General features: G+C 33.5%; 1 protein-coding gene across 1 annotated transcript in view; it reads right to left on the reverse strand.

The window, feature by feature from the left end:
* mmd (disintegrin and metalloproteinase domain-containing protein mind-meld) overlaps window positions 1–24029 on the reverse strand; it is a 214365-nt gene that overhangs the window by 47641 nt on the left and 142695 nt on the right. The window contains exon 9 of the mRNA XM_077438806.1: window positions 12889–13035. Coding sequence (XP_077294932.1) covers window positions 12889–13035 — 147 coding nt within the window. The remainder of the gene's footprint in view (window positions 1–12888; window positions 13036–24029) is intronic.

The following is a 24029-nucleotide window of genomic DNA, read 5'->3' on the forward strand; positions in this document are numbered from 1 at the left end:
ATATTTATATATATATATATATATATATATATATATATATACATATATATATATATATATATATATATATATATATATATATATATATATATATATATATATATATATATATATATATATATATATATATATATATATATATATATATATATATATATATATATATATATGTATATATATATATATATTACACACGAGACAAATTACGTATTAAGTTTCTTTTATATTATCCAGTACTACACGTCAACAGCTCGGCACGAAAAAGACTACTTCTACCCATACAATACAGCACCATCCACTTTCGGAAAGTTCATGGTTGTTTTGGACGAGTGTCAACTGTCTCTGCTGTTTCAGATACGCCAAAGTATATATTACGGAAGATATGAATGTGTCCATATATTATAGAATGTACTAAAGAATATTTTTCGTACTGCTGTTTACGTGGAGTTGCCAGCTTGAGCTGTATAAACGAACCTTTATAAATACAATATCGGTCGAGAATATGTAAACCTCAATCCAATGTGTGTGTGTAATTCCCAATATCGAATATATGTACATATTTATCAGCTCTGCTAAGGGCAGTTCTTCCAATTTATCCGACCAACTCCAATTTCTATCCAGCAGCGCCTCTCATGCATATGAATGTCGCGTTGTTATTTGTAACGAGAATTTCACTCGAGATTTAACGACACTTTTCATGTGAAAATCGCGTCCCGCAATTTTTTCCACTCTTTTGACATCGTTTTTATCTGCGAGTTTGTAAATAAAATTTCAGCGTAAAATCGAGACTTCAATGGGACACGATACAAATATATTTATTAATTTGTAGCGAGTTGTTTATGTAACTGTGGTGACTATGCATACATACATATATACATGAACATATATTAATTTATTTTAGAACCTCAAACAAAATATTTTTACAAACGAAACCGCATACCGAATTCATACTTGATTTATTTTAATTTCATGTTAGGTTTTTATTCGCAATAATATATTGTATTGACAATATTTTCACAAAAAACATTGAATAATGTAAATAGTAGCGTAATATGAATTGTTATTACGTAATCTATTTATTTATAAAATTCTTTAACAAATTACTCATTTTTCACTCAATTCCTTTCTCCATTATCCACCTTAATGCTTTCTTTTTATCATAAAAATAATGTGTTTATTAAATTATTAGTAATAATAATTAAACACATAATTTTAATGAAGAAGGAAATTTAATCAGCAAAGTTTATTATTATCAAAAAATAAAATAAAAAATGTGCGAAAATATTATATTTCAATTATAAATTCATAATTCACTACATTTTAAACAGTATCTTTATAAAAAAATAAACAGAAAATATTTTACCGTGAATTTTTATCACCTGGTGTTATTATTTTTTAATATACATATTTTATTTTATTTTTATTTTATTAATTGAAAAATCAACAGACAGGATGTACAGAGATAGGTATAAAAAACACAAAAAGTAAATAAATAATATATGTAACACCCGAGTCCAATAATAGATTTTTACAAAAATGAAAAAGATAAATATAAGGAAAACAAATTAAAAAGTAAAGAATAAAGGCATGACAAAATATGTAGTACATTGCATAATTAAACTATAGTATTAAAATATTTGGAAAAGGTTATAAGATAGAATATAAGAAGAAATTGAAATTTACAAATATAAAAAACAAATGAAAAAGGTAAATACAAAATAAACAAATGAAATGGAAAGGAATGAAAGCTATAATATGATTAAATAGCACATTACATAACTAAACTAAAGTATAAAAATAATGGAAATATTGGAAAAATAGAATAGAAGAAAAAATGAATCAATCGGTCAAGATTCTCTTGATGTTAGACCTGAATTGATGTAGGGAAATACCAAACAGATCAACCTCATTCAGCTCTCCGTTAAACATACGATAAACGCGCTGCAGATAAAAATATTTTTGGGAATTAGTATTGAAAGGATCAAGTGAAAAGAGTGTAACGCGTCTAGGGTATCGAACTGGGATTCTGAAATTAACCTTATTCATATGTATGTATGTATATTATACATACATATATAATACACTAGTGTACCCGGCTTCGTAATATAAACAGCTTAAACATGGCAATACAATCTAATAGTAAACATTCATTTATTTTTTTATTAAATTTATTTGAATCGGAAAAAAAATTCAACGGTGTCAATATCATCATCATAGAAACTTTGGTTTGTTTTTGATGTTACCAATAAACCTTACATACATACATACATAGTTACAAAGTCTCTTTCAAAATTATATAGTAGATACACGTTTGATCACAGAATTGTACAAGTCTCAGATTTTAAAAATCATATTTATTACAAAATCGGTATTACGACTTTATATTTTATTTATATTATCATCTCAAATCATACACTATCAACTGCTGGATGCAGGTCTAACCAACCCGTCTTTGGTTTGAGCAAATCGAAATCACCTCATCCCACAAATTTTTCTAATTTCATTCCATCTTCATTGTGGCATTTATTGCACCTTTTTGCATTCTCTCAGGTAACATTCAAGCACTTCTTTCATCCATTTTTCGTGAACCATCTATTGCCATTTGAGTCTTTTCACTTTATTTTCTATATCAACTACCTTCGTCATACTTCTCACCCAGATTACCTAAACACAAGCTGCTTTAGGTCATCAACTTTAGAGAGTCTTTAATTAATATTATGTATTATGAGCATTTATAAGAATTGTAAATAGGTTTTTGAGCTCGTTTTCCTATTATGCTGTACATTAACATTAGAATAATATAATACTGTGATTACCAAGAAAATTAAATTAAAATTGTAAAATAGAAAATGATCAGTAGATCAGTAGCTGTTAAAATAGATATACAATGTATTGTGAACATAATTTCGTAATAATAAAAAGTATTTCAAATCAAAACAGATCATTTCCAACACCATCACACTTAGAAATATCAACGGGTGCAACATTACTCAATATTCTATACATGTTATTATATTAAAAGCTAATTTGCATTATGAAGAATTAATTTCAACAAAATCTCATCACTTTTAGGCACGTATGCAAAAAGTACCGAGTGCGGCATATAAACGGGCGAATATAAATTGCTTAAAATTTTGACGAAAATGTAGCATTTACTAATTATAACCAAATCATATAAAAGGGTTAGTATTACAGTTTAGAATCAAATGACTCAAGTGTAGTTTCGTAGAGCAAAAACCTCCAAAGACTACGACGACAACGACGACGACGTCGGTGGCCATTAGCGCGCGCGCGCGGATAATTTGCCTCATCCCGGAGGCGCATTGCCACACTTATTCCATTCAGGGGAGTCGAAACAATGGCGTTTGAGTAATTATCGTTATATCCGAGCACGGCAGGGGCGCACAATGGTGGGGCCGTAGCGCATTATGCTCGACCCCTTGGCCGTCCGTCCGTCTTGTCCAGTTTGCAATAATTACAAAGTGTAACAATGGACGTGTACGATATTGTATGTATATCGTGTATTACTATGTGTGTCTGTAACAACTTTGCTGCAATCTGTTGATATGGATGTGATAGATTTCTCGGGACGATGTTCGCATAACTTAAGCCTATATACTGATCTATTTTATTTAAGTTTAAGTTTGGATCATTATAAAATCCCTAATGTGCTACAATGGTCGAAAATATAACAGACAAGAGAAAAAAAGCATACGAACAAAAATACATCTATTATCTATTACACCTATGTATATAATCGCCTTAATCTGTGTGTGTGTGTAAGTAATGTTCTCCGTAATATAATAGTCGTTTCGATTCGACATACGTCACAGTTAAAATATGTACTGCCAATAATTTAGGGTTGCCATACGTCCAAGTTTACGGGGACATGTCCCCGTTTTGAGGCTTGCGTCCCAGTATCCCCTTCAGAAGGATATTTGTCCCAGTTTTCCATAGATATTATTTAAAAATATATCTTTCCGATAATATATAATTAAGTGGGTTTGCACAATGGTAGCACACGACTAGTGACTGTATTTGTCAAATGGTAACACTGAAGTCACCAACCCGCCCATTAATCAGACGTGGATTGCATCATAATTTGCGTTTTTGTCAAAGTCGGACGGGAGCTCGGTGTTTTCACCGATTTGCGTTGAGATTCGGGAAGACAAGTAGGTTTTTCCAATTTTCTCTTCAAGTTACCAGGTTACCTACTTATTCATTTAATAATATATGTAGATTGATTCCTTAAACTTGAAAAAAAATTAAATTAATGGAAAGATTAACTAGTAAATACATAGGTTTACAAGCAAAACAAACCTATGTATATCAAATTAAAGAAATGCAAAGAAATTACGATAACACAATATTAAAAGTGTTTGATGAAGAAGTGGATAATTTCTTTAAAGTTGGAATTAAATATTTGGAACAGTGGTCTGTTCCAATGGCGAAATATGATGTTTTTTCATGGATGCTTCTCAATGATGTACTCAAATGGGAACGAGTTGAAGAAACTATTGCATATTTAAGTTACATCAATATATTTTTCACGGATTCAATTCACGAGGAAGCAATAAACATGAAATCATTTATTGAAAATGAAACACGTGAAGAATGGGATACCAAAGATGTACATGATAAATGGTTATGCTTTTTTAAAAATACTAAAGAAAAACTAACCTACTGAAATTGTGCCAATACTTGTACGCTATCCCAGCATATAATGCATACGTTGAGTGTGTATTTTCATTAATTAATACTCAGTGGACAGATGAACGAGATAAGCTTTCAATTGACACAGTAGAAGGCATAATTTAGTGCGTTTTCAATTATAAAATGTCATGCATCGAATTTTATAATTATGTAAAAGGGAAAAAGGAACTCCTTCAAAAAGCAAAAAAGTATGATTGGGCAACGAAAAGCAATGAAGATCAAGTTCAAGAAGTTGGAGAAGAGTGAAGACAAGAGAGAATGAGTAAAATTAAATTAAACATGATTCAATTTCTTATAATTAAACTATCAAAAAATATAATAAATAATTTTTATAGGGGGGGGGGGTGTCCCCGCTATGGTCCGACAACTATGGCAACCCTACTGCCAATATAATGTACGAATATAATAACGAGTCAAGAAAATACACAATGTATACATGTATGTATATACTGGAAAATAGTACCACGAACATTTAGCGCCATGTACTGAAAATTATCGTAATGATTTTAATTGCTGTTTTATATTGTTTATAAGTAGGCAGGTAGATAGTTTTTACTTATAATACACCCGATGAAATTTGGATTTGCAGCATCAATATAAAGTCTATCAATAATAATAGTAGATAAAGTAGAAATATCAAATAAACAATACATAGTATGAAATTAATCTACATGCAGCCAGCATCAATATGAAGCCGTAAATACAAAATATCCCTGCAAGGCCAAATGGAAGAGAGAAGATCAAAATTGCACTCATACATCACATACAATTATAAAAGTAATGATGAGTACGGGCTGATAGATAGGCTAAAATAATCTACGAACGTTCACTGAGGTGGAAAATATCAAATTCAGGCACAGAAGCAACGATTTCATTGAGAAGTCGGAATAGGAGCCATCCGATAAAGAAATGTGTGGGCAGGAGGGACAACTATCAAATGATGATGCCAACCACGCACATAACTATTATATATGTATGTATAGAGCGATTCAAAGTTCATGTCGTTGGGTTGAGAAACTATGGGGTAGAATTTGTTTTTAAAATAGGATTAATCTATAAAACAAATTTGGTTGAAAAGTTTATTCAACTTTCTTGCAATGATTTTAGGATTTGCTAGAAATGTACACACGTGACGTTAACGTAGATGCATTTATTGCACTGTGGGTAATCCATCACGGGGTAATAGGATGCACAAAGCACGTGCAATAGGACAAAGCCTCAGATTAAATCGCGGGCTTACACCAGACACATACGCATATGTATACACCCGCACAAACATCGATTGTGTCGGATCAATGGATACGTTTGATTATTGCGTTAACGCTGATTTGTGTACACTTCCGGGCCACGGACAATGACCGAGCTTCCGGAAACTATCTCGAAGCGACACGCCGGACCAGAAATTGATGCAATTAGATTTTAAAGACGCACCCGAGTTGGAGAGTCGCTTCGGATGCTGCGCCGTTCGCGGGTCCGTCCCTCTGTTAATTTAACTTGTGCAAAGTCAGATATTGTCAAGTCGTCCGTGACGTGGGGCCAGTGTTGTTTTGGTACACATTATCAAAGTTTGTTTTGTAAATTTTAGTAATGCGGAGCGAACGGGCTAACGGTAATGGCTACGTTCGCTGTCGTTGAACATTTCCTGCTACGTTACGCTATTGGTGATTTGAACGCACGTATGCTAAGGGTTATTGCCGTTCTATCTATTATACATACATATATACCTATGAGTATAATAACTATTGTGTATGTATAAAGGTCTATTGATAGTATGCAGCAGTTCGCAACAGTTTCATAGCAGCTCACGTAAACGACATTTTCTATTCATACTATACAGCAACGCACGGCAGTGCACGCACGTTTTTTTCAAGTGTAAGGCAAAACAGCTTATCATACGGTAAAAAATTGCTTGTCGTCGAGTCAATATTGTCACAATATGTCGTTTTTAAACCCAAACGTCGCAAAACTAGCAGTGGTGTATGAACAGAGGTTGTCTTTTTCGTGCAGTGATGTATCGTGTTGTGCCGTGCTGGATCACATAAATGGACCTGAAGTTTGATAAATTGGAAAACCCTGATTGACTTGTAGTCACGAATATAGTACAGTTTTTGATTATTTTTAAGTTTTAAGATTATCATGTGTTTCTATAAAATTTTATTGAATCGAATTAAAATTTTATATTTTTTATACATTGTATGTATCAAATTAGTAGTTACAAAATAAATTTGAAACAGAAGTGGTAGTTTTTGCATTATCTTATACTATACTTTTAGGGTTTTTCTTACATTCCACTTTCCGATCGCTTTAAAACTTTGCCATTTCGCAAAGGTTTGGCCCCCGATAAAGATTTAAATTTTGTACGCTATGTCGATAGTGAAATATAATCGCAATTAACATGTTAAAATATTCGAAAATTTTGGAGTCGGTGACAGCTAGCTCTTTGCTTAGAGCTTGTAGCCTTGTGTGTTTGATTTCGCCCCCCCACTTGTTTTGTCAGATTTTAATAAATAATATTTATAACGAATATTAGCCCTGAATGCAGACTGAATTCTAAAAATATATAATATGTAAAAATAAAAGTCAGTCTTTACAATTAAGTGTAAGTGTATTAAAATATAAATGCGCACATTATATACGTTTGCCATTTTCTACATCTAAAATTCCAAAGGCGAAGTGAAGTTTTCTTCTATTCAAAGAATCCTTTTGACTACAAACAAAAGTAGTAGATTACAATAAAGTGGAAGTATTTATAAGAGGACTATTATCTAGAGCAGCCACCGATGATAGCTCACTTCCCTCGTGAAATAAAATTATAACAATTAAGACGATCGCCACAAAAGCAGACGGAGGGATAGTCGTGGAATTCCCTCCAGATGTAATTTGAATGTGGAGTTAATCCGGCGAGCAAAGACTAACGATCGGCTGTAAGAAGGCAGCTAAGGGGTTAACCCGTTTCGGCAATTTCTAGGCGGATATGACCCGTCTTCTACGACTTTTCTATTTCAACGTAAACGGATTATCGTGGAAATCTCTGGGCATTAAGCGCCAACTTCGTTCGTTCGTCGTAAGAGAGAGAGAGATAGAGGCCAAGAACGTTTTCATTACGAGAGTTTTTACAACGAGCTCTATACATACACATTATTTCCATTGTTGCCTTTACACTATACGAGCGTTTGCGTATTAGTTAAGTATTACGATCGAGTGTTTTGGGAGGGGTTTATTGCGGAGTAATCACGAGATTTTGTCGCTCCGTTATTATACGGTAGCTTGCGTGGGATACGACTAATTCTATTAGTGTTTTATACGTATTTATAATACTCATCGTAAAACCTGATTTAGCGAGATGCTATCTTTCTATATATAGGCACAATGTACATATATTTGGAAAATGTCTGCGAGCTTATGTAATAGCATGATATAATAATAAATACCTATGTATGGATATTGAAGGTTTGAATGTGTATGATTATGTTAGTTGGCATGTGTATAGTTAGAATGTGTACGATTATGTTATTTCATTACTCACGCTTTTGAAGTCGGCCCAATATTATATAATATACATAACATATAATTCCTGATATGCTAGTTAAAACGGCTACGAAGCTTCACGAGAACACAGAAAAAGACGTATAATTATATAAACATGTTTATACGGTTAAAAATATATTTGATATTGAAATTTAATATAAAAAAATGTAAATTTAAAAATATAAATATATAAATTGAGAGTGTTTTAAATTTGAATATAAAAATTTGTTTTTTCCTTAAAAAGTGCCTAAGTGCTAAAGTGACTCTTCGATCTCACATTTACTACCGAACAAATTACATAAGTAAATTTAAATTTATATAGGTTTTTTTACAGTTTTCGGAATGATATTGAATGGCCTTTTTATACAAATTATATTTAAAAGTATAAGTACTCACAAAGTCAGAAGATTAAATTCGAACGTTAAGTATGTATGTAAATATATGTATATATAAAGTCAACCAAAGAAACTTATGTTATTTATTTATTTAAAAAAATCAATACCACAGTAATTTGCCAGGTAGCTCCAATACTTCACTGTGGTTATGAACAATGAACAAGCTGTATACAACAACCAATAAGGTCTCGAGACCCATCGACCAATTTTATTTTTATTTTATTTATTTATTTAGGCAAAAACAGTCACATACAATTATTTAATAAACAAATAGACTTAAATTATCATAAATTTTAACAATCTTATGAATAAATGGCAGTCGGATCTTATCAATAAATGGCAATGATCTCTCTGTTCGGAGAGTAACCGATGGGTATACATATTCGGCAGTTTTTGGTCTGTGTGTCATTCAGAGCTGGCAGGCTGATGGATCAAGAAAAATAAACTACTTTCTCCCCTACTGCTGCATCTTTCACTCTGATTTCGGAAACTGCTCTAAGCGTCCACGATACAGTATCATTCATATATATAAATACATACATATGTACGTCAAGTATAAAATTATCAAAAATATTATATTATATTTAAACATATACGTTTAATTTCCACTTATGGGAATTTCATTTTAATATGTTTACAAAGTAGAAAAATCAAAGAGCTTTGTAAAGGGCAAAGTCACATCTCGCGAAAGTTCAAACACGCGTGCATATTATAACCTTTACCCATTTACAGGGTGGGTTGCAATAATTCTAGACGTCGACTATCCTTTTTAGAGGAACGGGATAATCTTCGTCCGAACACCTGGCGCTTTCCAGAGTCTTTATCCCACACTTTACGGGTAATAACAAACCATTAGTGTGGACCGTGCCGGGGCCGGCACGAAAAGGGTGAAGGGCCTCTCGAGTTGATACTCTCATAGCAAATTACTTCTGGATCCAATCAAATTATAATTTGCACCGAAGGTTGGCTTCGGCGGGGGGGCGGAAACCACCCTCCCCGAAATCATCCCGATACGGCTCGAAAGCCTTCCCGATCCTCTGCTAATCTGGACCGTTTTCGAATTAAAAGTCAAAGTTCCGCGATGGTTACACTTTTTCAAAGGGCCGCCTATTATGCCTACGTAGAGGAGGGAAATTTCATAAACGACCTTTTCAAAATCTCGTTTAGCGCCAGTGCCTAGTTTCGGTGACAATGCCTCTAATTACGAATTCTTAATTAAAAACTCTAAAGTGACTTTCTCCGCACTGTTGATTATATATAATCATACCTATAACGATACTGCGATTTTATATATATACATATTTACATACGTATAAGCTGTGAATAGTATTCGATGTGTCATAATGTCATGTCGTGTCAATCGGTGACAAATCGAGAATTCGTGTTGAACATGAGAAATTAAACGATATACATACATACATATATTAAGGGTCTACGAACATGTGTCAAGACAATGCCTATTTATAAACTTTAATTCAAGTATTTACCATATATTGTATATAATTACAATTTTTTTTGGTCACAAAGTTTCATGCAAAGTTAGCATATTTGTATGAAAACTGTACTAATTTTCTAAAATTTATTTTTTCTTGTCAATTTATCATCATCTCATTATCTTCAGCCATTCACCATCCACTGCTGGATGAAGGCTTCTACAAAACGCTTCCACTCCTCTCTGTTTTGCGCAACTCTCATTCATTTCACCGTACACACTTTCCTAATTTCATATACCCATCTTCCCCGCGGTCTTCCTTTTACCCTTTTTGCATTCCCTTGGGTACCATTCTAAAACTTCTTTCGTCCACCTGTCGTTCATTCTTCTAGCCACGTGGTCCGCCAATTGCCATTACAATCTCTTCACTCTATCCACTATATCCGCTACCATTGTCATACCAATCAACCACGTATTACTTTTCCTGTTTTTCCTCGTTATATCAAATATACAACGTTCCATACTTCTTTCAGTGTATTCAAATTTGTGTTCAATGTAAAAGTTTCACATCCATAAGTCATCACTGGTAAAACATATTGATCGAAGATCTTTTTCGTTAGGCTTATCTACTTATACATATGTATGTAAATATATGCATGTACGGTTATAATATCTGAGCATACATTATACATACATATATATTATATGCAATCGAATAATAAACAAATTAATTCATTTGAATTTGCAGATTTTCCGTTGATTTATGGGTCGGGAATTTTATATTTAAAAAAAGCCCCCTGGGGAAACGTTGCGGTTCGAAAAATGAGATTCTCCATTCTATAGTCGATTTTAATTAAGGAAAAACCCGAGAAAATCGAAAGATTAAGACAATTACAAGCGCACAGCTTCCACGGCGTCTACACTCGAAATTTTCTTAGGTGAAATTTATTACGAAATGAAGTATGCCCGTTCGCTTTTATTATTCGAAGTTCAAAGTCTGAAAAATATTATGCGAATGCGAAAAAAAATCGTAATTCCAAGCTGGCACACTATTAAGTGCAGACAAGAAAACGTAATATATTGCCACTTGAGAAAATATTTAAGTACTATGTACATACATAAGGGAAGGTATACGTGCGCCACGAACGTAAAATCTGATGCTTATTATGAAAAATGTGCTTTCTTTTACGTTTTATTACATCAATTTTTTCCATGTTTTACGTACTGTAATATTAACAGTGATTATTTTTCCCACCGGGTATACAGCATTTAATTTAGTATAGCCCTTACCATTTATACTCATAGTCATAGAGTGTAATCAGAAAATAAGTGGAAGTGGGAGCCTTTGTTTAGCGATGCACACTGACTGCACTTTAAAAATACAAAGATGCAAAAAGATAACAAAATGAACTCACCGGTTATTTATGATATTAAATTTTTTATCAGACTTCTATTTTCAGGATGCACTCGGTAAAAAAACATGATCGAATATTACATATATGTACATATTATGATTGCAAGCTTTGTTGCATTTGAAACCATATTATGATTGCAAGCTTTGTTGATTGCAACCATTGTTGACTCGCCGAACGGAAGCTTGATGAGTTTTACTTTTTAAAAGTACGTTATAATTTCACATTTTATGTAATACAGGATGTGCAGAATTTATTTAGTGTGAACAAAATCAGTACAGTGGAGAAACAGGTTGACAAATCAACGATCAATGGCCACCGTGTACCAATTTGGCTGCAAGATTTCGCGCGCCGGAAACGAATCATATTAATTGCGGCTATAAATTAAGCGAACAATGGGGACAACCCGAAAGGGACTGGAGCTTCGAGGGGGTTGTGTAGGACTTAAAGATTAATATTAGCCTCTGCTATGGCTGTTGGGGGTGGGGTGGACGGGGCGGGGTGCAAAATGTTATCCTTTTGTATTATAATTGCTGATCCATTTATATTACGGCTTACACTGTCATTTTCGCAGCCGAAACAGATGTTACCCGGCGGTCAAATGTCTTATCCGATTCAGAAACAAGAAACTTACACCCCCTATATCTCTTAATGTTCGCTTGATTAGAAGTCGAGTGTAAAATTGTTGAGCGTATCGTTTTCTATATACTATATGAGATTCGATTTGGAATTTCGAAAATATGGTCAGGTAGAGGTAATAGTAAGAAAATATGTACTAAAAGTCAATTTAAATCATCTTATGGATTGATAGAAGATAAAACATAAGTAGAAAGTTAATAAAATGTTTATTAACTTTTTTATGATGGTTATTGAGTAACTGCTTGTTGGTAATCGTTGACTACACTTAATAGGCTATTTCGTTAACGTTAGTCTGGGTTTAAAAATCGGTCACATTTTTTAGGTAATCAAATAAAGCATTGGAGATATATTTTAGTGTAGATGTTTTACAATTTAGAAAAGACTTTTAATGTACATACATATGTATGTGCATATCGTATGTATAGGTATAAATGTTATGATAATAAAATTGATGAGAGAGCTTTTAAGCAAACAACTGAAAGACTTTGAACACTGAAGTTAACATATTGTAAGTGAAAATATTTGCCGGCATGTTATAAATTATAAGACGGCTCTGTTTATGTTGTATAATATGTATGTTTATTTTGTGCCAATAAAACGAATAATAGAGCGTTTGAACTGACGTTGAATTATCTTCCTCTCTGGTACGAAGCTAGCGAAGCGCATACAATAGATAAATTAGTTTCGAAGCTGCATAATTACTCATTCGGGATGAAGTGAAACGTGTCGGATGAAAAATTTTACACAGTGTGAAATTTTTGGTACTGACCGATAGATCTCCCCCGTAGAACGGATGTATAACGAAGGTTTCATTGCCAACGTGGATGACACCTGAAACCCCATTACACGTGTGAAAGGCAGCGCTGGCTCCCGGATAGTCTTTAACTGTACCGTGATAGTAACAGTGCTCGATCTCCTGAAACACAAAAAAATAAACAAATCATTAATAAAGCATATTAGACTATACATATCTTACAACCTATCAGGTAGATAAGTTTCTTTGGAAAGGTTCATTGTGTATTTTATACCGGTTCATTCGGAGTCACTACCAATCGAAGGAGTTTGTATGAGGATGAATGAAAATATGATGATTAGTATACATACATATAAAGATGATGCTGATTTGATGGATGACTTAACAGCCAGACTATTGAAATTGAAATGAATTTGTTAAAATTGATTTGGATTTGATTCTGCATGATAAATTTTAAGCGTAAAGCTCTACGAAAAATTGATTCCACAAGCTTACTAAAAGAATTATAGAATTGTATGAGATAGTGTGAACAAAATAGCAGTTATAAATATTCAATTATATAAGCTGTGAAGTAAGGTAGTGGAGGGCGAGAAGGCGTATCTGATGCCAATTGTCATCACGTCGATCGGACAGACGATCCTGATTAATTTTGATGATTTAATTCTTCTAGCGTTATTGCTGTGACTTTTGTTCACTTTAATGAAAGTTAACTTCCATATGTCGGTAGTATATCAAAGCGATTGGAAGAGTGGAATTAGTTCAATATCAGTATAACTAATTCAAAGCTTGTAAATATCCATCAAAATTTACCGTACGTGACAGGGAGATTAATTATAAACGGTAATATATTGATATATGTATGTAACTGTTGATTTTTGAATATCATTCATCTTTATTATCAAAAAAATTCTATCGATATCCTCATATATAATAAATTTGTGTTACTCTTTATCACAAATATTATAAAATAGAAAAATAAAAGTTGAAATAAATGTGGTACAGTATAATATTCGAAATATTAGATTTCATCCACCATGAAAAATGTAATATTGGACTTACGAAGCAAACTAGTTCGTGTAAAAATTTTAATTGATCATATTTGTTTAATAAAATCACAATACATACATATAAAGCTTTCAAAAAGCTTCAAAAGCATTTTTTTATTTTGAATTTTGATAGCTTATGTTTTATAATACATTTGATCTGTTTTATTAGCTACTGATCCAATAAATCATTTTCTATTTTATACATTATTTTTCTTATGAGTCTTTATAATTTTATCTTATTGTACAGTATTAAAGGAAAAACTCTAAAACCTATTTAAAATTCTTATAAATGTTTATAATACATTTTGTACACATACTATTTTTAATTAAAGACTCTTTAAAGTCAACGATATCAAGCAAATTTGCGTCCAGGAAATCATGTTTATACCTGAAGGACTTTCAAGCTCCAAATAATAAAAAATAAATCCCTTAAAATAATTTATAATACACCCATGTATACGAACTTGAAAAAACTGCATGCCATAAATAATATTCCGTTTGTTACAGACATTACTAACAAACTAACCAGTAGATTCTATGACAGAATCATTTATAACCATACTAACACACTTGTGAAGAGTCTCGGTGATTACAACATAATTTATATACCCTTCAGGTATAAACACAGATTACCTAAACACAATCTGCTTTAGCTCATCGACTTTAGAGAGTCTTTAATTAATATTATGTATTAGATGTATTATGAGCATTTATAAGAATTGTAAATAGGTTTTTGAGCTATTTTTCCTATTATGCTGTACATTAACATTAGAATAATATAATACTATGATTACTAACCAATTAAATTAAATTGTAAAATAGAAAATGATCAGTAGATCAGTAGCTATTAAAATAGATATAAGACGTATGAATAATAAAAATCATTTAAAAATCAAATTGTACATATATACATATTGTTGTAATCATCAAAATTCTTCATAAGTGTTTTAGAATGGTTATTTATAATTTTGTCATAACAGAATTTAAACTGACTGTCGTTAAGGTGAGACTTCATTTTATAAATTGCGCTATGCAAAGGATTAAAAAAATAAATGATTTAATATAATTTCAAACCAAGTTTCAAATTAAAGGCAGTCTTAATGGTCTGGGTTGAGGGAGGTGTAGCTGGAGTGGATAGTTGAGAAGTGGCACAGAGCGAGGGAAAGCTCGACGAGAGCTTAATTTCTATATGGCGTTTATCGCGCGCGAGCTTCAAGCCGCGTTGACGAGCTAGCCGAGATCACAGCCAGCGTTGCTAGAAACCATGGAAACCGCGGATTACCAGGCAAGAGTTAGTGTGAGGGAGGACGATAGAGAGTGGGTAAGAATGATGGGGGGGCTTCCCAGGGGCAGCCTCTCTCACATTTGAATTCTCATCAAGGGCGGATAATCATAATGGTTGCTGTTCTGTTGCCAGGGCAGCGCCCCGTGGGCGGATAATCGGCCACCCGCCCGCCCACCCACTCCATCCGTAATTGCCAACATAGTGTCAAAGTTGATCAATCTGAAGACGTACATACATACATACATATTACGAAAAACTATTCCATATAATTAAGGTACTCTCATTTATGAAAGGACTGAACTTTCTTCTTGGATTGGTATCTTTATAAATTAATGAATGATCATGTTGAATGAGAAAAAGTTCTTTTAGAAAACATATTTTTTCTTTTTTCTTCTTCTTCGTTTGCTCAATGTTAAGTGTCGTGGTCATTGATGTTGTCTGGAATTTGATGGACGATCCGCCTCCACTCCTTTCATTTCGGTGTCAAGTTGAAGGCAGCATTAAGGACCGACCCCGTCAGTTCTTTGATTTGGTAAAACCACCTCTTGGTAGATCATCTTCTCGCTCGACTTCCCTCCAGCGTTGCGGTCTAATTTTTTCCTACTTTGGCAATATAGCCAAAGTAGGAAAAATCATTGAGGATGGTGATGTTCATGTGTCTTGCAATCTATGGTAGGTGCAGCATCTGTTTCCAAAACCAAATTTCAAATGCACCTACAGCAGGTCCAATTTTTTCTTTATTTCAGGGTCCATGTCTCGATTCCACACAACGCAATGGGGAATACTAGAGATTGCTCCAGACGGATTTTCGTTCCTCTCATTATGAGTTATTCTCAAAAAATATAGGAAAGAGCTAAAAATTGATAGATCCACAGATAAATGCTTTTGCCTGTAGGGTCGGTTATTTTTTCTATAGGCTTCTTTGCTAGTCTGATAAAAGTTAGAGATTTGTAAAAGCTACATTTATTCTATTCCAAACGAGCCTATAAATTCCTATAAAACAGCCTATAAATTCCAAGCCAGCCTATAAAGCAGTTCATTTTTTTTCTTATAGAAAAAGAAAAACTTGTTTCCATAGCTTAACAAGTGCTTCATTCTTGTCCTCTTGAAAGCCAGCATCGTTTTGTGTAATACAGAAGCATTTTATATTTCGCTTTCATTTCTTAATAAAATATTGCATCTACATATATCATAGATCAGTGGTAAGCATGTAATGCTTTTAAAATGAGTGGTCACGGGTTCAATCCCTGCCCGGTGCTGTTGGCTAAACCTTGGATATGCGACTCCAGGTTGATCGTTTCCTATCTGAGTTTGCCAATTTATCTGATTTTCATTAAAATAGTTCCAACAAATTGGCAAGCTTGTCCCATTTCTCGCGAAGTTTGAGTTTTCAACACCTGAAATTCACTCGAATCTCGAAAATTGCAAAAAAAGTTTTCCAAATTTATCCATAGATGTCTCTTTGATGATCGATTGTTTCTAATAGGCGAGAAAAGCGCACTGGGGTTAACCGTAAGGCTTTCCTGGTACATATAAAATAAAAATATGTTTGTCATCATATCATATATATAACGACGGTAATCTGTGTGTGTGTGTGTGTGGGTGTGTGTGTGTGTCCTAACTCTCGCCGAACATAATGAACGAATCGATAAAAATCGATTAATTCATTTTTCGACGAGACGACTTTGTCGCGACTCGAACCGATCACCCCAAATAGCCTGAATATGGGTCTAATGAGCTAATGGTCTCGGACATCGTGCCAAATCCAATTTTTCATTTCGCCTTTTTTTTTTAAACATTAATTGAAATATTCCTTCTCGCCATATAAAAATACGTAATTTTAATAATTTCATTTAGCGGGGTTTTGAACCATTTTTTTTCTTTTCATATAAAACAATTAAATATATATTTTTAATTGAAATTATTGAAATTAATTTATATTTTAGCGATATTTGAAAAATAGATTAATTCCAAAACGCGGGATCGAGCTGGGGTCCTCGCGTTCAGAACATTCACGCTAACCACTACACTGCGGTCTCGATAGAAAAAATGCTCTAAATTACGTACATAATATTCGATTACCCTTTACAAGTATGGGGAACCAATCATTCGCGTATCTTCGGCTTTCGTCGACAATCGACAATTGACTCCGGCTTTCGTCGACAATCGACAATCGACTTCGGCTTTCGTCGACAATCGACAAGCGACTTCGGCTTTCGTCGACAATCGAAAATATTTTTTTTTTTCATTTTTTTCATATTTTTCATTATTTTCAGTTTTTACAGTTTTTTTCAGTTTTTTTCATTTTTTTTCATTTTTTTCAAATTTTTCATCTTTTTCATTGTTTCCATTTTTTTCAGTTTTTTCATTTTTTCATATTTTTCATTTTTTTCATAATTTTCATTTTTTTCTGCCTTTGTCTTTCCGAAACCAGTCGATTCCATATCTTTAACTTTATTTTTATTCGAGTTTCAATTTCTTTTCGAAACCACCCGTTGAAATCAACGGGCCCTACACTAGTATATGTATAATAGCGCTATTCTGTCTGTGTGTGTGTCTGCCTGTGTAAGATAATGCTTGCCGTACTATAATAGTCGATTCGATAAGACATATGTTAATAAGACATATTAATTGTTATTTTGTTTTTTTCTTTTTTTGTGTTATATTTTTTGACCATTGTGGCGCTTTAGGTATTCCTGTTATGCCACAATGGTCTGTTTAAAATAAATAAATAAATATGTACCTATGCATGTACATATGTACGTCACAGCTGCGAACAAAACGTACGAATATAATAACGAAAGAAAAAAACTTTAATATAAAATGTTTGCTACCAATGTTCCTTCTAGTCTAATAGACATCGCTAAGTCTCTGAACATTTAGTGCCATCTATTGAAAATTTATTTATTTTTCTACTGGTGTTTTATATTGTTTATATATACCTATAAACAATATAAAACTTAATATGCCAACAACCATGCGATAATATTTCATCGGGTACAACACTAGTTTATAAATAAGCGTATTGAATTACTTAAATATAATCTTCATTTAAATACATTCACACATATGTACTTCTAGACACTGAGAAGTTAGCATATCAGTATACCATTGAAATCATCGTCGCATTAATGACGCGTAAACTTTCACAGGGGGCACGCATATTAAGCGAGAAGTTAATAGAATCAGAGGTCTCAATCCACAACGAGAGGGATGGTTCGCGTGTATGCGAGCGAGAGGGCCATAAAAGGAACGTTAAGTATTTAATGGCCCTCTCGCCTAATTCACTTGATTTGGTATGTAGGAGAAGTTCGGACCGCAAACGAATCGTCCGTAGGGAGGGTCTCTGAAGGTTTCAAAAGGGCGTCAAAGCTCCCGAGGACCCGGTCCGGACAAACGGTCGGGGTGGACACGTGTGGACAAGCCTTCGAGAGGAAGAAGGTCCACGATTTCCCACACCACCGACAGACAGACCCGAATATCCCCAAAAGGGAAATGGAGAAAATCGTACGTGGACGCACGGTTAAATGGACACGCGTTGGGGAAAATTACTCGCCAGCTTTTCGATCGGGTATATTTGGAACGGATTTTGAATATTTTTACGCGAACGTATTCGCCAGGGTATCGAGAGAAGGCTTTCGGCTATTTCAAATATAGTTATACATATACATGTATGCATAATACCCGGATGGGTCAATAGCATCTACCGACAACATTATACCGGTCATATATACGTATATAGCCAGCAGTTTGGCTTAATGGTAGCGAATATATTTGGCACCACTGAGGTCAAAGGTGCGAGTCCTCGCCAAATCTGCTGGTTAGATTTGGGGGTTTTGTGACTCCAAATCGACCGTGTCTCTATCAGAGTTTGCCAATTTTATCTGATCATTGCTGAAACGGTTCCTGAAAATTGGTATTAGATCTATTTCTGTTGTCACAAAAATCTGCCTGTGTATAATTTATAATAATTATGCACAGTAATCTGAAATCTATAGATATCTCTATAGACATCTCTATTATTTCGTATTTATTATATGTATAAACAATTGTACACAAAAAGATCTAAAAATAATCCATAGATGTCTCTATGATTATTATTTCTGATTAATTGTTATATGCTATATATTCTGATTGTATATGTATTACTGTATTTCTGATTTCTGATTGTTTATGTATTCTGTATTTCGTTAACGTACACCCGTCACATTGGAGCAATCTGTAATGACGAGTGTATATTGATTTGTAACAATAAAAATAAAATAATAAAAAATAATATATTATACCATTATACCGGTATATCTAATACTTGACATGTTCTAATATATCAATATACACCTTCAAATATTCATTTATAACGCACATACATACATTATTTATCTTAAAAATGAATTTCCAATAGTAGTAGTATTACAGTATTGAAATATTTTATATATTTTCTAGGAAATAATTTAATTACTGCATTTTTTATTATAATAATCAATTTTTTATGCTCGTATATAATTGAGAATCGCTTTTGTATTGAAAAATGTAGAACTTTTCTGCTTTTAGTCAAATTATTGGATTTCTTAGTATCCATTAAAGTATAATATTTTTTAATTATCTGATATTGTAGCTATTTTGGTTTTGCATATGTACACATTTGAATGTTTGATGAAGGCTATTTTCTATTAGTAATAATTATATGAGCCGTGGACAGTGCATCGTCGGGACAGAGAGCAACGACGTGGTGGGGGTGTTTTATTTGCTTCTCGTGTCTGGTTGCGGTCTGTCAGGTTGAAGAACTTTGAAACTCCTTCTGGCGAGGACTTATGGGTGAGAGTTGATTTTGTATTTGCGAGAGTTTTTATTTGTGTTGTTTACATTCCGCCCGCTGCGAAAGACGATGTATATGAGTTATTGTTTGCAAATATGATGAATGTACGTGATTTCATAAATGAACGTGACATATTATTAATAATGGGTGATTTTAATATGCCTAGTGCCAATATTCATGTCCGCAATAAATTTAATTTTGTTATTTCCTATTGCGACCTAGTACAGGTTGGTTCACCCATTAGTCCAAGTAAGCTTGATATTATGTTGGTGAATGAATCCAATGTGTCAGCAACGATGATCCTATGCCCAAAAGGAACTGCGATCATCCCTGAGGACCTATATCATGATGCATTGCAAATTGAGCTTCTGTTTTTGTCTTCTGTGAGACCTGTTTCAGCTTGTTCATCTGTTGGGATTCCTTCATCACGGTGGAATTTTGCTCGCGTTGATTCTGAATTGGTTTATAATGAGGTTCGTTCTATGGACTGGCGCCAAATGTACCTCATGAATACTGGTGATGCTGTTGAATTTTTGTATAACACACTATATAATATTTTTGACAGTTATGTTCCTCGGTTCATCAGTTATCCTAATTTAGAACTACATCGTCGGGTTTTTCCACCGTGGTTTGGGTCCAAACTTATAACTGATGTTCGTGCAAAATGGTTGTCTCATAGAAGATGGAAACGTAGCCAATCATTTCGTGACTATGAGAAATTTCGGATTCTTAGGAAGATCGTGAAACGTGGTGTGAGTGAGCGTTATACCCTCTATCTCAAAGAGATGGAGAGTGCTATCGCTAGTAATCCTCACCACTTTTTCAGATTTATTAAGAGTAAGCATATTTCACATGGCCTTGAGCATTCGTTCTCATTTAATAATAAAAGTTGTGTCGGTCCTGAGATCGCTAAAGCTTTTGCTAGTTTTTTTAGCTCTGTATTTGATCAGAGATCACCATCCCTTGATGCTAATTTGGCTTCCCAAATTGGTACTGAAGGTGTTATTATAGACATTCCGCGGGTCTCGCTTGGAGATGTTAGGATAGCAATTTTGAAGCTGAAAGGGTCTGTTGGGCCTGACGGTGTGCCCCCTGACGTATTAAAGGCATGCTGTAATTCGCTCTTAGAGCCTCTTCAGTTTATTTTTAACCTTATTCTGGATTCTGGTAATTATCCTGAAAAATGGAAATTATCTAGAGTCATTCCCATTCATAAAAGTGGCTCTAAAAATGAGGTTGAAAATTACAGACCTATTGCTATCATCTCGGCTATTCCCAAAATTTTCGATAATATCCTTCACCGTTTGATTCTTTTGCAGTTCAAAAGATTGTTGTGTGATGAGCAGCATGGTTTTTCACCATGTCGTTCCACTACCACTAATCTTGCCTGCTTTTCATATTATACCATGTCTAAAGTTGACCGTGGACAACAAGTTGATGTAGCCTACTTTGACTTTCGAAAAGCATTTGATCTTGTCAACAATGACGCTCTTATGATCAGATTAGCTGAAGTGGGCTTTTCTCCACGTCTTCTTAAACTCTTTGCTTCTTATCTTAGTGATAGGAAGCAATTTGTTAGATATGGTATTTATGAATCTCCTTCATTTTTTACGCGATCTGGTGTAACTCAGGGGTCCACCTTAGGCCCTTTACTATTTACAATAGTCATTAATAACCTCCCAAAAGTACTACGCAATGCTTCATGTCTCTTGTTTGCTGACGACGTTAAACTATTCTTTGCTGTTAAGGATGAGAGGCAAGCCTCTCTCCTTCAAGCTGATATTAACGCTGTTTTAGAGTTCAGTTCCAGTTTAGGGCTTGAACTGAATACTAGTAAATGTGCTATTATGAGTTATGGACGTGCGAATTCGCTCTATTGTCACGGATATTCCATTGGATCCGTATTGTTGAAGCGCGTGGAATCAATGGTCGACTTGGGTATCACTTTTGATCCTCAATTCACCTTTCACAACCACATCAAGACAATCGCTGACGTTTCCTTTCGTCGACTTGGATTTGTCTTGAGATATGCTAGATTATTCTCCAACCCCTTGTCTTCTCGCTTGCTTTTCAACTCGCTTGTTAGAAGTAAGCTAGAGTATAATGCAATTGTGTGGAATCCGCACGAAGCAAACTACTCTCTTATTATAGAAAAAGTGCAAAAAGCATTTCTTCGTTTTCTTTATAAGAAAGAGTATGGGTACTACCCATATCTCTATCCTACTCCTTTCCTTTTGGGCATGCTTGGGTATAATTCTCTTGAACTTCGGAGAAACTTCTCGTTAATTCGTTTCGTTCTCCAGCTATTGCGTGGTAATACGTCATGCCCGTTGTTGCTGGAACAGTTGGGACTTTATGTCCCTAATAATTATGTGCGTGGTAGACATCATCATTTAATGGTTGTACCTGCTGCTCGCACAGTTCTTTTTCGAATGGCTCCTATTCCAAGAGCTATTCGACTTCTCAATGAAATCGTTGCTGCTGTCCCTGAATGTGATATTTTCCACCTTGGGGAGCGTAGATTGTCGGATATTATCTTAACATATTTATCTGGTAACCTGCGCTCATCATTACTTTCTTAATTTGAATGTGATGAATGAGTGGAATCTTAATCTACTCTCTTCCATTTGGGCCTCGCTGTGATTTTATTTTTTATTCATATTTTGTTTTATTTTATTTTATTTTTTCTTTCTCTTTTGTACATTTTTATATACTATTTTAATTTTGATCAGTGTAAACAAAGAATGGGATTTATGGATTTTATTTTTAATTTTTACACTTTTGTTATTTTTTTTTTTTCTCTCTGAATGATGTATTATTTTCCTTTTGTTACTTTTTTTGTAATTTTATTTTACCATGTTTTCTGCTTTTGCTTTTTTCCTTTATTTACAGTTTACTTGTTTTTATATCATGTTTTTATATATTTTTCAAATGTAGGCCATTGTGGCGCATTAGGTTCTTCCTGTAATGCCACAATGGTCCAAAACTATTAAATAAATAAATAAATAAATAAATAAATATTTGAAAGTCCAATTTTCAGATCCAAATGCGCTATTTCTGTTTGAGTTAATTCACAAATTATTATAACTTCTATTAATTCGGTATGTCCAGAATCTGAAAAATGCAGTATAAACGTATTACAGGCCACCAGTATTTTTAAATATTTTTCAACGCAAAACATTATATTTAATGTTTTGTGAGATATTTCTCGAAATTAAGAAAAATCGACATATGGGACTTTCAATTATAACGGCTCATATGCATAGGTTACATATATATTTACCTTTTTTTTAAGGAACTGCTTTTAATTAAAAGGTTTTAAGAAACAATTTTTGAATATTATGTATTTATTTTAAGGATGTAAAATGGATCCAAATATTAATCATAAGTATAATATGTATTACTTTAAATAAATTTAAACTTATTTATGAAGGTCAAGTAATTTGATTTATAATGATGATAGCAGTTTTGCATTGATCAAATCAAAACGAAAATTTTCTCAGCAAGATCAAATCAACTTTTAATTATTTTTTAATAAAATGCAATATAGCACTGATCGCCGTAACAAAAAGTATAAAGTGATTTTAAGGCATTGATCTTTTTCAAAAATTTCTCATTGATAAAAAACACAATATTACATTATAAAAAGAAGCAGATCCTTCAATTTCGTTCAGTTTTCGATTCTAATTTTCTCGAAAGCAAGGAGGATGATCGGACAATGTAAAAAGGGGTAACTTAATAGCATTCCCGATTCTCCCTCAGGGTTTCTTTCCTAGAGAAATTCGACTCACCTTTAATGGCGACGCTTAAATCACACTTAAAACGTCGTTAACACGAAATTAAATATTTCCGCGCTTTTGTCCGAAAAGGTACGAAATGAAAATTTATCGATTCGCCATTGTGTTAGATTTTTTTATCGGCTGGTTGGGGGAAATCCTCTGGTAATGTTTGCCGACGAGAATTCATCCTCAAAGCAAATTATCCTCGCGGGAAAGTATTCAGTTATTTT

Source organism: Arctopsyche grandis, chromosome 9 (assembly GCF_051622035.1).
Source record: "Arctopsyche grandis isolate Sample6627 chromosome 9, ASM5162203v2, whole genome shotgun sequence".
Classification (NCBI taxonomy): Eukaryota; Metazoa; Arthropoda; class Insecta; order Trichoptera; family Hydropsychidae; genus Arctopsyche; species Arctopsyche grandis.